Here is a 16,550-nt window from a genome sequence, read left to right on the forward strand (position 1 = left end):
TTCTAACGTTCGGTGAAGCTGCAGGACCATGGATTCCCACTGTTCAGCTTCGTGGATGCGGACACGTGAAAAGCCTCCCCCAACACACACACACACACACACACCAGATGTCTCATCATTCCCAGATACATTCTTGCTTCGGATCCCACACATTAGCCAGGTACCGAACCCATGAGCTACAGCCCCTGGGTCTAAGAAACAGGAAAAGAGCTGGAATTGTCTCTTCTCTTCCATCTTTATTTGCTACTTTCACGTCTTTATCCCACCAAGACAAATTGGAGAGGGCAGCAAAAGGCCACGTGCAAGGTGGCACGGGTCAGCCGGCTGAACGAAGCCAACTAAGCACAGTCCCCTGAGCACCGCAGAGGTAACAGCAGGCATCTGCTCCTGGGTCTGGAGCTCAGACTGCGTGGCCCAAGGGCCCAGTAGGGAAGGTCATATCCCACAGTAGGTTTGGCCTTAGAAACACTAAAAAACAGTTGTATTCATTGTCCTTTTTTTTCTTTTCTTTTTCTTTCTTTTTTTTTTTTTGCTTGAATAATAATAAAAAAAGAAAACCAAAACCTTCTATAATTTATAAGCTATTTTTTTGCTATCTACATTATATATAAAATATAGACTCTTTACTTTATAACACACATCTTTTTCCTTTGATAAATAACTCTTTAAAATATCTAGTATACATGCCTTGACTTTTTATATATAAGTTTGGTTTTATACATATACATACATATATATACTCAAGTTTGTGAAACACAATAAATACATACTCAACAATGACAACCAAACAAATGTAATTTTGGTTAAAAAAAAGAAAAAAAGAAGTTTAAGTACTGTAAAAGCACCAGGCAGCCAACGGAAAGCCACAATCTCTAGAAACTTCTCCCTCCCCTGGGCAAGGCACAGGGCACAATACTACCTATGTATAGATATGTTTGGATGCCTGAAGGAGGGGGGGGAGCAAAGGAGCTGGTCAGGTCACTCGCTTTTGTTTTGTTGCTTAACCTGGGATTAGACTCACAAGTAAGTCATGACGCTTGTAAGGAGAAGTCATGGGGCTCATTCAACCACTTAGCCCTTGTGGCAGCTGCAGTGGACGGCAGAGATGGGGACAGAGGATGAGAGAGACAGCCGGACCCCAGGGTAACTCTGCAGGCCCGGCCCCCACCAGCCCAGGTGAGCTTTGGATGCTGCACTTTGCGTAGATCTGTTGCAAAGGATGCGGTCTTGTCATTACTCACTGCTGGTTTCAACAAAAGAAAAAAGAATACAACAGATTTGAGACTATTCAGTAATGCAACCCTTCAGTGGCCCAACAGAGCTAGTCGCTTCGGTGGCCCTCTCAAGGGCTCCAGCAGATAGGGACTGGGACACGGGGAAGAGAAAGGCCAGTCGGCCACCGCCTTCCACAGCTAATGGATATGGTCGCTCAGATACGACAGTGAAACAGCAGCACAGGAAGCCTTCGCTCCTCTTGTGGGAGGTTCTGGGAGGCTGACTCGGTCAGGCTTGTTCCCTGAGACTCAGAGGACTGCCGTTGGCCTGCTTCTCTGCCTAGGTTGGGGTAGGCCTGGTGGGTGTGCCGTCTACTGGTCAGGACAGATGCCACACTGCAGACACACACAGCTGTCCTGTCATTGCCCTCCTCCCTGTCCCCAAAAGAAACCTGAAATGTGGGGCTCTGATAGATTCTTTTTAAAGAGCTCCTCACTGTCATGCTCTGGAAACTTCGGGGTTTTGATGGCCAAAGGAAGGAGGCACCAGGTGAAGCACGTGTCCTTGGCCACCAAGGGCTGGATCTGCATCTCGGATAGGAGTGGGCAGGGCAGGGGGGCTACCTTAGCAGAGCTGGCCCCAGGAAATCCCGAAGAGGGGACATCAAGATGTGTGTCCCCCATCCTTGCCAAATATAATACAAACTACAGATAACTGTTCACGTGGGACACAATGGGGAATTTAAAACAGCTAGTTTCTGAGTATATTCAAGACATAACTGAGTTGCTTAAAAAAAAAAAAAAAAGATTCAGCCACAGTAGCTCAGGGAATATGGTTGTTTGCAGGTCTGAGTCCTAATCTCGACTCTTCCAACTACTCACAGGACCTCAGACGGGTTCCTGCACCTCTCCGCCTCCCTGTCCCCATCAGAGAGCTCTGAGAGTGCCGTGTATGGTGGGGTGGGACGTGCAAGCGGGGCTTCGAGTCCTGGTTCTGCCTCGCGGAAGCAGTGTGACCTCTGCTATCACTTAACCTCTCTGGACTAATCAAGGATGTGAAGACCCGGGGCTCTGCAGTCCCTTTGGATGTCACCAGGCCTGCTTCCTTCCCAGGATGTTTCCTCTCTGCCCAGCATGCTTAAATCTCCCCCCACTCCCACTGGAAGAAAAGCAATGCCATCGGAGACAAACTCTATGCCCCAGCTCAAACTCCACAGCTGGGCTAGGAGACAAGAGAAACAAAGTCGAGAGTGTAGAGGTATGAATACAAAGGCCAGATAAATCAGAGTCACAAACGAACTCTAGAAGCCCCACTCCCTGAGAAGACATTTTCCTATTATTAGACCACCCAGAGAAAAACCCAAGGCCACCGATAATAGCGGGCCAATGACGTCCTGAAAGGTCCCAACTGCGGTTTGCCACATCACCTCCAATCAGAATCAACTTAGGAAGTCGATTTTAAAAGAAGCCAAGTGCCAGTTCCATTTTGGAAGGGAAAGAAAAATCGACTGCTTCTATTTGCAGCTCTGTAAGGAACCTTCTGGCACAGCGTCAAAGGTGGCATCCTGCTCCCCAGGGGGGGTGTGGACCACCGTCGGCGGGGGAGCCCTGTGCAGGTCACCTTCAGCCTGAGTCCCGGGAGTCTCCGCAGGACGTGAGAAGAGCCCCCACTCCTGTTCAACGAGGAGCGCTCGCTGCCTGGCGAGAACAGGAGAGGTACCAACCTTTCTTCTTGGGAGGCAGCATGGTTTGGAGAAGAAAAGTTTTGGATCCAGGGGACTCCACTTCTGCTTAATGCTTGTGTGATTGTGGGCAAGCTACCCTTCCCAAAAGAGCCTCGATTTTCTCATGCATATCGTGGGGAGAACAACACCCAATACCATAGGGGGTTTGGGGGGGGAATTCAATGAGATGATTTACCTAAAATACCCTGCACACAGGGGATGGTGGAGAAACGGTGCACAGAACGAGCTTGGATGGCTCTCTGCTGATGCAGAAGGAGTCTGGGAGAAGCTTGTCTTGGAGCAGAGTCAGCCAAGACTGTCCCTAGAGTTCAATTACACAGGTAATTGCCACCAGGCAGGGAGGGAGCATATGTGGCACCTGGCATTGTCCCTTCCATTGAGAGAAGAAGTCACACAAGAGCGGACAGTGGTCATGGACTCAAGGACACTCAAGAGAATCCAAATTTTCCAAGGAAGCCCAGAGCATTCGAAACACTTGTGAATACCAGGTAAGGACCACTGAACCCCATCCTCTCTCAACTAGTAGCACAGGCAGCCAGTGGAGTGAGCCCATATTTCCAAGACCAGAGGCATCTCTGGTGGGATGAAGGGAACAGATCAAGCAACAGGGACTAAACTTGAAGACCCTAAAATGGTGCCTGCCTTACAAGGGATCTTTGAAACACCATCATCAGAGCAGAAAGGGGCTGGATTGCTACTGGGGCCCCATGCTGCGTCACAGCCGCCTGATGGTACCCAGTCCCGAGTGTGCTAGGAGGGAGGCTTAGGCGAATGCCTGACTTCTCAGCTTCCCGTTGTGACTCCCAATCAAGGCTTTTGCAAGTGGTAATACAGGGGCGAAAAGGAGCATAAAAGAAGGATCATAAATTCATTTTCTAGAATTTTCACATTTAAAAATGAACTACTTAGGTCTTTTCTTCCTCTCCTTCCTTCATCTACCTACGACATGCATTTCAGTAGATAAAATGTGAGTACTTACTAAAATATTATTCATGCTTCTTTTAAAGAATATGTATTTTCTTTCTATATACCCTAGCCCCAAATGAGAATTTTTTGTTTTAGACACTGAATATTTATCACAGAACTCAGAAGCCTTTGGGGAAAAAACAAATAAACAAAAATACAAAAAAACTTCCCGAGTCTTTTGGTTAAGTACAGAAACATAAAATGGAAACCCTTGGAATAGCTCTACTTACATTAGAAACGACTTAGGAAAATGAGACCCATAGAGTCATCTAGTTTCTTCTCCCTTCGTCCTTTCCGGCCAGATAGAAAAAAAAATTTTTTTTTTTCCAGGCAGTGTCTACAAAAGTAATTTATCCAGAGGGCGATTTAGGAGAACTTGAACTCCAATAGTCTACCACACGGCCCTCTCTCTGCTCAAACTATGACTGGGACTCGTTTGTTCTCCTAAAATCTCTAGCTTTGAACTGACAGCTGCAAAAGCTACAAAGTCGTGATGTCAGGGACCGCCACGTACCCCAGAGAGTGTCAGCTGACTAACCCAGCCAGGTTGCAGTTGGCCCCGGAAGCAGGGTGACTCTTTCCAGGAAGGCAAGCCTTCCCCCTCCTGCTGGAAAATGACCAACACATTTGGACACGCCCACCCGGGGTGATACAGTGTATAGACCCTGGGAGGAGGGCAAAGGATACAAAGGACTACTCTGTTCATTTTCAGATTCTGCCTCCTTGGAGCCTGGGGTGGGAGTGGAGGGCCCTCACCACCCCTTAAATTCCTTTGCAGTTCTACCACCCACCCGCTGAAGAGATGTCTACACCTCAGCTCTGTGCAAGAGACAACTGTTGGATTTCTGTGACCTGCAAACAAAAGCCACGTAGATTTGCAAGTAATGGTCTTGGCATCCAAGCCTGACAAGTGTCCAATGGGGGATGAAAAATTAAGATAAGATGAATCCCCCATTTCCAAATGGGGTGTTTCTTTCGAGAAAGGTCTGCATTTTTAAGCATGGTTTCAGGGACATGTGGTGGTGGTGGTGCGTGTGTGCACGTGTGTGTGTGTGTGTGTGTGTGCGTGTCTGTGTAACTTCAGTTGTTCCCTTTGGAACACTCCAAGCCGTCTACCATTTCCAGTAAAAGCTCTGGAAGCAGAGAGTAAGAAGACGAGAGAGAAACAGAGACCAAGGAAAGGAAGAATACATTTTTTTTCCAACATGAACCTTCACAGTCCTACCTGAAGATACACCCCAGAGGGCTCTAAAACCCCGTTTTAGAAACACTGAGCATTATGTGCCTGGTTGGTCTTTTTTTAATACCGATTCAAAAACTTGCATGTGTCAGCATCTTGAAAGCAAAGGTCAAAGCTAAGGAAAATAGCCTTGACTTTCCCCCTCCCCCAACCCAGGGAAGATTATTATCTGCATGGAACTGAAGTCTTCCCTTTTGAATCCACAAAGCTGGGTGAACCCACTGCAGCCCCGGAGGCCCCAGGATGGGAATCTGTGGTCAAACCCACTCCTGCCGTGCCTTTGACCCTGCCAGAGAGCCCGGTGGAAGGACATTTCAGTAGCATATCCCCCTACACCCAGTTCTACCGCAGCCAAAGTAGCGGTATAAGGTGGCTCCTTACAATTTTCTAATTGTTGACAAACCCACAGAGCTATCGTATTCTCTGCCTCCTCTGTCTCCAGGCCCTGTGTGCTCTGGTGCTCTCCTTCTGGCTCACTTGCTGTTCCGGGCCCTCCCTTACCCCATCTCAGGCCAGGCCAAGGGCAATGAACCAATGAGGAAGACACTCCCTTCTGCTTCCTATGAGCAACACCAATCAATCAAGATCGCTGTTGGCTTTGCTACCAAGTGCTCTTTCCTCCAGACATTTTAAGTGGCTTCCTGGAATTTGAAGGTTCTCATTAGCCCGCTGCACCCCTACTTCTCCCCAGACTAACAGGCTTCTGCAGACAGATGGGGACTTGGGGGGGGCGGGTGGAAGCCCGCTGGGGCTGACCTTGCCACTGGATGGCAGGAGCATGTGGCTCGCCAAGGAGGCCAAGGTGAAGGGGTAGATGAGCTGAGGAGGAAAGCACCCCCTCTCTGCTTCTCATGGTCAAGGGCAAAGGAAGCTGCTAAGCCTCCTCCCCCTTTATGAATGGCCCGGCAGGCATGATGTCAGGAATAGCAGCCCCCACACCCCACGCCCCTAATACTCCTGGCCACTATTGGCTCAGCCCGCCAGCAGTCTTCTTCGGTACCCCTCACCCGGGCTGGGGGTTCACCCCCCTCAATGCCACTTACTCACACTGACCCCCGCCACCTTCCCGCCCTGCACTCCTCGAGGCCACCTCTGCCCGCGCCCCTCGCCTTCCTTCCCCCACTCCGGGCTCCACGCCCAAGACCTGCGTCCGCCTAAGTCCCCAGTCCTGGGCTAACAGTACAGGGACATCCGGCTGCGGCGCATGGCCTCGCTGATCAGGTAGGCGGGGCTCAGCTCGGGCTCCTCGGTCATGATGGCAATGTTCTGCCACTCGCCCGTCTGGCTGGACCGCTTGATGGTGTCCACCACGCACAGGGCGTACAGGCAGTCATCGAAGGTGGCGGCCATGGTGAGCGGCCGCCCGTCCCACGTGCGCCGGTCGTCCTGGTCCTGGAAGGCCTGGCGCACCGCCTGCATCATCTTGATGGTGCCACGCAGGTAGGGCGCCGGGATGTCGCTGAAGGCCTTCTCGGGCAGCAGGGAGTTGCTGACGGGCGTGGCGTCCTGCAGCAGCAGCTCCTGCTCCGCCGCGCTGTTGCGCTGCCCGTACAGGTCCGTGCCCGCCGCCAACAGGCGCCCGGCCGAGCCCACCACGGTCACGTCCTGCTTGAACTCGCCGGGCACGTTGAAGTTGAGGGTGACGGTGCAGCACACGCCGCCCTCTAGCACCATCTGGAAGGTGCAGAAGTCGTCGCTGGTGATCTGGCGGATGCCCTTGATGTGGTCGGTCTGCTTCACGAAGGTCTTGAGCAGCCCGTGGACCTTGACGGCCTTCTGGCCGGTGAGGAAGGTGAGCAGGTCGATGATGTAGGTGCCCACCGAGTGCAGGCCGCCGCCGCCCATCAGGTCGTCGCAGCTCCAGTTGTACTTCTTGCCCAGCAGGCTGCCGCTGTGCACCTGCACCTCGCACACCAGCAGCTCGCCCACGTAGCCCTCCTCGATGAGCTGCTTCATGCGCACGAAGGCCGGCAGGAAGCGCAGCACGTTGCCCATGATGCTCATGAGCTTGGGGTAGTAGTGCGCGGCCGACATCATGCGGAAGGCGTCCAGCGGCGTGGCCGTGCGGTCGCAGATGACGTTCTTGCCGATGCCTGCGGGCGGGGGGAGAAGACAGGCCATGAGCGCGCGGGGTGCGCAGCGGGAGGCGGGAGGCTACGCGGGGTGCGCAGCGGGAGGTGGGAGGTGGCACAGGGTGCGCAGCGGGAGGGGGCGCGGGGTGTGCAGCGGGAGGCGGGAGGCGGCGCGGGGTGCGCAGCGGGAGGTGGGAGGTGGCGCAGGGTGCGCAGCGGGAGGGGGCGCGGGGTGTGCAGCGGGAGGGGGCGTGGTGTGCACAGTGGGAGGGGGCGCGGGGGCGCGGGGGCACAGTGGCACGGTGGCCCGCAGGTGCTAATTCTCCGGGCAGACCAGGCCAGATGCAAGGGTCCCCCTTACGACCCAAACTATTTTGTGGTACTGGTTACTTGGGCAAAAGTTACACCATCTATATTACATTTATAATACAATCTATACATAATTATCTTCATATTTTAGTGGAATGACTTTAGCATGAAACCATGGATCTAAATACTGACTCACTGTAATATATTTAAAGGGCCTGTATTTTGGAGAGGTTTTTAAATGTTTATAACAGAAATAAATGTATATAACAGAAATCGCTTCCTTTCATGTTTCATGTCTATAGGTCTATAACATTTCCTACACGAGTATATTTTACTTGTAAAATACTGATAATTTAAAATTTAAATATAAAGTGTAAGTTCTATTGAGGTATACAATATCATCTTTTTTTAAAAAAAAAAAGATTTTATTTATTTATTTGACAGACAGAGATCACAAGTAGGCAGAGAGGCAGGCAGAGGAGGAAGCAGGCTCCCCACTGTGCAGAGAACCTGATGTGGGGCTTGATCCCAAGACCCTGGGACCATGACCCAAGCTGAAGGCAGAGACTTTAACCCACTGAGCCACCCAGGCACCCCCACAAATCATCTTTTTACATATAAAATGTTTTGTTAAAATTATCTTCCATATGAGATGTTTTATAGCTTCATTTTCTATGTAAAACATAACGTATTAAAAATGTACTATTAGAAATACATATAGGGAAGAGAAGACTGTCTCTGTCTGGATAGAACCAGAATAGGCAAGCGTAAGTCATAGCCAAGGCCAGTTCTGGATAAATACAAGGAAGAATTTCTTAATGATATCCTCTGAGGGCTAAGCTTTTAGCTCTCTCCCCTACAACCACAAACAAAGGATTATATTTTGAGTATTATCCTGCTTGTTTATTTTGCATTATGGATTAGGGCTGGCAGTGGTCAGAGATACTTTTGTTTACTGTTTTTGCACTCTTGGGGAAGAGTGGGTATCCCCTGTTTCTGAGGGGTGGGCAGCGGCTGGTTCCTCCCAGACCTCCATCTGGCTCATGGTCGGGTTTGGTGATTTTGCCCAATGCAGCTGAAGCCAAATAACAATTAGGCTTATGTGATGACTGTACTGGGTGCATAAATTACAGGTAGATTCAAGCCCTTTGGGAGACTAAGTGATTCTGGGCCTGAAGAAAACAAAGGATCAAAGGAAAGAAGAGTGACAGGCAATGAGAGAGGGATTTATTTTGTAGATGCCAAGAGTGAGGGAAGAAAAACAACTCAGCTGAACCTGTAGAGACAGCCAAGTTGAACTTAATAATAATGATAATATTAATAATATTAATAATAATAGAATTACACAGACTTTGTTAGTAAGTCAGATTACACAGATTTTGTGTGTAAGTCAGATTAATGGTTGCTATGTGGAAATACTTGGAGAGCTTCTGAGTCAGGCCACGTGTCCCTGCCTGTGGCTGGTCTCTCTTGTCGAGTCACGTTTAGCACTTGGACCCTCTACTGGGGACCTGTCCAGCCCAGCCACTGACAGGGGAGATACCCAAGGAGATAGAACAATGAGACACGCACTCCCATCCCAGTGGTCCTGACTGTGGGCATTCCACTTGAGAGAACCCAGGAAATCTCACAACAAGCTAAGCTGACATCGGGTTCTGTGGGGGTCCTGCAACTGTGGGTGTCTGTCCAGGGGAAGTGCCTGGACAAGGCCACGGTCTGCCCCGTGGCTCTCATTTTCCTGGTGGAAGAACTAGCCAAACAATAGACGTGGCCAGAACAGATTGTAGAAAATAAATACAATTGACGGCTGTCAATTTCCACAAACACATTTAATTCTGGCCCTGAATGAAAGGCCTGGAAGCCACACGATGACCCCATCTCCTTGCCTTTTCCATGTTGGCAGAGCTGGCTGGTTTTTCTGGTGACCATAAACGATCAGTAAGAAGCTCCTTTAACTCTTAGCAACCAGCTGAGGACTAAGGCTCTGGGAGAGGGACGAGGAAGCTTTGGTTTAGGTTACCAAATGTGCCACGAGCTTGCGAAACACAGTGTTCTGATAACACGATCCTGAAGGCATTAGGCTCATGTAACAGCAGCTCACGCTGGCAGGAGCAGATTTACATGTAAACGGATTGGTAGGTCATTGCAGGGACAGGTGACTGTGACTAATGCTGCCAAAGTATGCCTCGCACCTGCTGGGTATAGGCTGTGGCCTCTCCTATACCCTACCTCAAGGTACCCCCAAACCAGGACCCTGCCTGTCATCTTCTTAGTACACTCTGTCATCTTAGTGGCACATGAGTAAAAGTTTCTTATTTTTCTATTATACTCCCAATTTTTTATTTTATTTTTTTATTTGAGAGAGAGAGCAAAAGCGTGGGTGGCGGGGGTCGGGGGCGGGGGAGGACAAGTACATTCCCCGCTGAGCAGGAAGCCTGACACAGGGCTCGATCCCAGGACCCTGAGATCAGGACCTGAGCCTGAAGTCTGAGACTTAACCGACTGAGCCACCCACGTGCCTTTTTTCTATCATTTAAAAAAAAACAAAAAAAAAAAAAACATAAAATAGCCAAAGAAAAAATAGGGGAAATTCATTGACTTCCCATCCACACACCCAAAGCCATCACTAAATGGGTAATTTCTTGCAGCAGCATAGATGAAACGATTCTGTGGAAAACTCCTTCTCCAGAAAATACACTACGAACAGACACAAAAACACCTCTCCCCTTCTGAAACTCACGCATGGCTCCCCCGACGTCCTGAGATAAAGTCTATCTTCCGTTAGGCTATTTAAATATGTTGTGGCTTCACACTACACGATGAAGTCCTCAAAGACAAAGCCTGGCTCTCATTTCTTAAGCCTCCGCCGTGCCCACAGCACCCAGTGGACGTCGTGGCCTCGCCCCACCTCACGGCCCACAGTCTTTAGCAACAGCCACACTTCCCAGCAACGTCTTGACTCGCCATACCTACAAAGCACAAAGGAGACCTCTAGGAATCTACCAGAAAGAAAGAAGCTAAAATATAAGCACGGCTTGCTGCCCGAAGAGGCTTCTCACTGAATTATTTATTAAAGCAAAAAGCTTGGAACAATGCAAATGCCCAATGACAGAAGAATGGTACGGAAGCCGAATAATGGGATAATTGTGGAGCCGCTGAACGTGATGCTAATGGAGACTTTCTGATGGTAGGCGAGAGGATTATGATGTCATGTTCCGTGAAAAGGGGCTCTATTCATAGACATACTATGATCTGTACTGTCTCTTAAACATACAAAAGAAGAAGAGAAAATCTGGAAGGGAACACCTCAAAATGTTTACAATGGTTAATTCATTCGTAGGATTATGACTGATTTGTATTTTCTTCACTAGGCTTCTCTGTATTTTCTAAGTTTCTCCTTTTACGGTCAGAAAAAATGTTCGCTTTTCTTTTAAAGACTGTATTTATTTATTCGAGAGGGAGAGAGAGCATGCATGAGCTGGAGGGAGGGGCGGAGGGCCAGGGACAAGCAGACACCGCGCCAAGCGGGGAGCCTGATGGGGGGCTCGATCCCAGGACCCCAAGTTCATGATTCCAGTTGAAGTCAGATGCTCAACTGACAGAGCCACCCCAGGTGGACCGTAGCTTTCCTGTCTTAAACCCGAAGGAGACACGAAGACCTTTGAAGGATGGTGCCGACGTGATGGCCGGGGGCCCTCCAAGGTCTAGAGTGGCAGGCAGGTGCGAGAGCCAGCGGACCTGTCCCAGCATCCTCTGCCCCAGTAGGCTGGTGAGAACTCCGCTGACCCTCAGTTGTGTATGCTTCAGAGGCTCAGGCGACATTGCTACGTCTTCTGGTTCCAATTCCTCAGGACTTCAAAGCTATGGACTCTCTTCAGAAGATGCAATTCAAACATACACACAAAACTATACCCATACCCCAAGCCCGGGTACAGTTCCCTCAGGTTCCAAGGAGCAAGCCTCTCCATCATAAACTGTACAGTAACTTCTTTTTAAAGTATGTATGTAAGTATTTTTATTTTTTAAGTAGGCTCTGTGCCCAACATGGGGCTCGAACCCACAACCCCCAGATCAAGAGTCCCATGCTCTACCAAGTGAGCCAGGCGCCCCATACAGTAATTTCTTGAAGGCTTTATGACAAACTATTAAAAATGAGATAACACTTCCAGTCTTAAAAGAAACCCAAAATGCAGAGCTAACAGACCCCTCACTGATTTGTGGAGCAAATTCCTTTTCTCTCTGTTCTGGACACTCTTACCTTAACCCCTCCCCTTGGTGGGGCTTCTACTAAGCACCCTCTAGAGCTCCCCAACATCCTCAGGTCCTCTTTCCCAGCTTCTCCCCACCAAAATGCCCAGAACCTGAAGCTCCAAAGTCCTTAACAAGACAAGAACAAAGGGCTTAGGTTAAAGAAATATAATTTTTTTTTATTGTTTGCTTATTTGGTTTTTCTGATTTTTGTTTTATTTCAGTTTTACTGAGGTATAATTGGCATATAAAATTGTAAACCTTTATTTTTAAAAAAGATTTTACTTATTTATTTTAGGAAGGCATGGGCCGAGGGAGAGAGAGAATCTCAAGCAGACTCCCTACTGAGCACAGAGCCTGACCTGGGGCTTGATCCCACAACCCTGAGATCATGGACCTGAGCTGAAACCAAAAGTTGGACACTTAACCCACTGAGCCACGCAGGTGCCCCTAAAGTTGAAAGATACTTAAGGTGTACACCGTGGCTATCTGATGTAAGTATGCATTGTGAAGTTATTTCCACCCTCTGTTTAATAACCTCTCTTGCTTATCTTTTTTTGTGTGTAAGAGAACGTTTAGGTTCTACCCTCTTAGCAGATTTCAATTACACGATACAATGTTATCAGCTGTAAACACCGTGTTTATATATGATCCGCATCTTATAGCGGAAAGTCTGTGCTTAAAGGAATTCAGTTCAGGTTGTAGACTTCTAGTCATCACAGTGTGAGTGTGTGTGTGTGTGTGTGTGTGTGTGTTTAAGTACATGAGTGTGGCACAGAGCATCCCCTCACCTAACACCACAAGCAGTGTAAAGGGAACTTAGATCATCTGGGTATAGGGTTCACACACCCAACAATCCCGGGTGCGTCAGGTGCCACGGAACATAGGCACATAGGCACATAGGGATTTCTTCCAGAGAAAGCAGTTCAATACCTGCCTTCCAAATTGCCTCTGCCAGCCTGGGCTTCAGTCGGGCTGTCCAGAAAATACCAGGCTCTTCAGTGTCTTTGTGATTTTCAGGTGTCTTAGCACAGTGCTTTTCTTGCTACCCCTGGGAAAGGGCTAGCATAGGCTTTCTAGACAACAGCCTTTCTCTGTCTGGTGCTGAAAAGAAATTAACAAGTGGGGACCAAATCCTGCACTCCTCCCCTACGGAAGGTGAATAGATACCTCGGGGCGACAAGAGCTGAAAGCCTGTTTCTCAGGGAGAAAACCCGGGGAGAGCCCTGCCTGCCCCCACACAGCCATGGCCGATTGCTAATGGGAAACCACGAGGGGAGAGCAGGACCCTGATCTCCACTCTGCGGACCCTGAGAGGAGACAGTGTATGGTCTCACTCCTCGGAGGACTTGACCCAAAGACCAAACATGCTCCCTTAGGAGTTAATACTCTCTTGAGGCAAGCAGTGGTGTCCTCCTTCTAAGGCAAAAGATCCACAGCTCTGGCGCCCCCAACCCTCTTAAAAAAACCCTGCCATGGGGGGGATCAAGATAATCGAGGACTTGAAACAGACGGCTTCAATTTCACTCCTAATACACGGGCCGTGGAGAACGAAAAGCAGAAAAGAAAGCTACGTGGCTGGGGAAGAAAAAGTGTTGTATGTTTTGCCAAGCCCCAAAATGCTTCCCAAGCTCCAGAGGGTTTCGGTTCGACCCACCGGTGTTCACGATGGTGCAGGGGAAAAGCAGGAGCTTGCCGGGCATTTGGGGCTGCGGTGGAAGCGGTCACCCTGCCGCTGCTCCCCCCCCCCCCGGGAAGTGATCTGAGCCATTACAGCATCACCCTGTGCTTAGCTCTCTCCCCGGAGGGATCTGCCCCTGCACCCAGAAATGGATGCCTTGGAATCCTGCCACATTCGTCAAGGCAGAGAGCACTGTGACTCTGGGTGGGTGGCAGAGAACACATCGTGGCTGGCCTGGCATGTGAGAAAGTCTTCACAGCCCGCCTCCACGACAGACCACCTCTCTTTTTGCATGAAGACAAAAGGTCGAAGCTGGTCTTTTGGGGATTGAGAGGAGCCGAATGTGTCCCCCCCCCCCCAGAATGTACCACTTTGGCATGTGGATTATTTCAAGACTGAAGACAATCAGACTCAAGAAGAGATTTTACCTCCCCCTTAACTGCCTGAAAGAATTTAGCTAGAGGGGCTGTACCAGGAAGAGAAAGCTATTACCAGAGATAACTTTTTATAGCAGAAAGACTTATCTGCGTGGCCCTGGCAAACACTGGTTTATCAAACATTTGTTCTCTTTCATCTTCCCGTGAAATGTCTTCGTCCTCCCCCTTGAAGCCCCAGACCCTGTGCCCTCTCCTTAGCTCGGTTATGATCTATAACCCTCAATGACCTGTGTGCCAGGGGGTCTCATGTTTCTATAGGGGCTCCCGTATGCAAGAAATTCGCTTTTCTCCTGTTACTCTGTCTTACATCCATTTAATTTTTAGCCAACCAAGAAACTTAGAAGGGAAGAGGGGAAAACGTTGCCTGCCCCTTATAGCACCTTTGGGCTGGAACAAACTTCATTTTTCAAGTGAGAACCCCTTGTCAGCAAATAAAGTGAGAGCTGCCTTGTCTCGAAAATGGTGGGACTAAGACCTTCTCACCCCTATCACGGAGCTGATGCAGGGGAGAAAATGAGATCAATGGGAAAATTCTGGAGGGTGAAAGCGCCCCGTGCAAGGCTGCTCTTTGTCAGAAGCTTTTAAAATGAAATAATTCCAGAAGGAGCTTTACTGCCCTCCCGAGAGCTCTCATGGGGAAATGGGAAATTGGCTCCCTCCACAGCCTACAGACTCTGTTCTCTGTAATGAGGGGTCAGTGCTGCCCATAGTTTCCCACTGGCAGACCCTAAGTCACCTTCAGGTCCCTGCGCCTCCCATCCCCTAAGCGCAAGGTCTCCTAGCCAGGGCTGGGTACGCGCCTGAATCTCTTTCCAGAGACCAGAGCTTTTGCAAGGGGCTGATACTCCCTCCAGATGATCCCCAAAGGAACAGGGACAAAGGACTTCCCATGACACCTTGAGGGAAAGAGCTGTGCTGTCTGCTGTCCCAAAGAACAGCTGCCCTTTCCTGCCCTTGATCAAGTAGGTTATCCCCTGGATACCTGGGGTACAGCTGCCACCTGGCCACCCAGAGACCAGAGCCATCCCCCAGCACAATCAGCTGAAACTTCAAAGCCCGCCTCCCTGCCAGCACATTGCCAATTACACATTCCTTTATCTAATCGATGGTGGAAATCTATGAGGCCAATGTTATTTTCCCATCAGTTCCCCCCAATTATTCCACTTGTGTTGACAGCTCCTTATCTTCTGAAAGCCCACATGGCTGCTGGTCCTCCAGGCGGGCTCCCCGCTGTTCTGGCAGATTGGCAGAATTCCCACAAGAAGTCCCATCAGATACAGCTTCCTCGTTTTTCCTGTCATTCACAGAAGGTAGAGAAGACTTCTCTGCCATTCAGGCAGGGAACTCATTATTTTCATATATACTCCATTGTGTCAACATTTCTGTGCTAGGCACTGGGACTGAAAAATGAGTAAGATACACCAATAGAGCTCTCAGTCTAGTATAAAAGACCAACCAGAAATGAGGGATTACAGTATATTATAGATTACAGGATCTAACAGAGGGATAAGCAGTGAGAGCAGGAAGAAGGGCTGCCCGACTGATCTGGGAGTCGTAGAAAGCACTGCCGGAGAGGTGACATTGGAGCAAGGTTCTGAGGTATGTGTAAGAGTTTACCTGAGGGACACCTGGGTGATTCGATCAGTTAAGCCTCTGACATTAGATTTCAGCTCAAGCCATGATCTTGGGGTCGTAAAATCAAGCCCCGTGTCAGGCTCCCTGACATTGCCAATTACACATTCCTTGCACACACACACTCTTTCAAATAAATAAATCTTTTAAAAAAAGAGTTTACCGAGTGAATATTCAGAAGCTTCGGGTCCCATTTAGAAAGTGGTTGAAAACAAGAGTGTTGAACCTAGGATCTGAGAAACCATGTGTATGTACCCTGATGTTTAATTTTCTGAGAGATTCATTAGGCTCGGTCATGATCTCAGGGTCCTGGGATCCAGCCCTGCATAGGGCTCTCTGCTCAGCAGGGAGCCTGCTTCCCTTCCTCTCCCTCTGCCTGCCTCTCTGCCTACTTGTGATTTATTTATTAAAATAAATAAATAAAATCTTAAAAAAAAAGATTTTATGATCAAGGGGAGATCCAGCAGAAATGCAGCAGAGGGAAAGCAAAAAGGAAGGCAGAGTACAGACAAATGTCTGGTTTTAGCGGAACTAAGTACCCGAGCACACTGGGCCACTCGTAACCATTCCTTCCCCTCTCCCCGTGGGTTTCACTCACTCCCTGCAACCTGCCTTTAGTCCAGCCCAGTCTCAGCTCCTGCTTGTCCTTCCTTTATTCCCTCGGGGTTGGCACATTCTCCCTCTCCAACCTCCCGCCCATCCCCCATACACATGTGCTTTTTTTAAGCTGAGAATGTTTCTTTCAGCACCAGCAGGGATGACCCTCTGGCCCTTCTTCCATATAAATTGGGAGGAGAGCCCCTTTGGAGAAATCCCTCATCATCAATCCTCATGAGGGCTTCTGACAAGCAACTTCCCAACTCAAACTACTGATCTGATCTGTTTATAATAACCATGACATACTTTAAATCTCTCTCTCTCTCTCTTTTTTTTTTTTTGCTTTGAAAGAGAGAAAGAGAAAGAGAGAACATGAGTGGAGGGAGGGGTAGAGGGAGAGAATCTCAAG

At 49.1% G+C, this 16,550-nt stretch overlaps 1 protein-coding gene across 1 annotated transcript in view; it reads right to left on the reverse strand.

Moving 5' to 3' along the window:
- Nucleotides 1-216: 216 nt before the first annotated feature.
- The window catches only part of GFOD1 (glucose-fructose oxidoreductase domain containing 1), a 105,619-nt gene continuing 89,285 nt past the window's right edge, over nt 217-16,550 (reverse strand). Inside the window, exon 2 of the mRNA XM_044259139.1 lies at nt 217-7,258. Within this exon, the coding sequence (XP_044115074.1) occupies nt 6,339-7,258 (920 nt within the window). The 3' untranslated portion in view covers nt 217-6,338. The remainder of the gene's footprint in view (nt 7,259-16,550) is intronic.

Source organism: Neovison vison, chromosome 1, assembly GCF_020171115.1.
Source record: "Neovison vison isolate M4711 chromosome 1, ASM_NN_V1, whole genome shotgun sequence".
In the NCBI taxonomy this organism is placed as follows: domain Eukaryota; kingdom Metazoa; phylum Chordata; class Mammalia; order Carnivora; family Mustelidae; genus Neogale; species Neogale vison.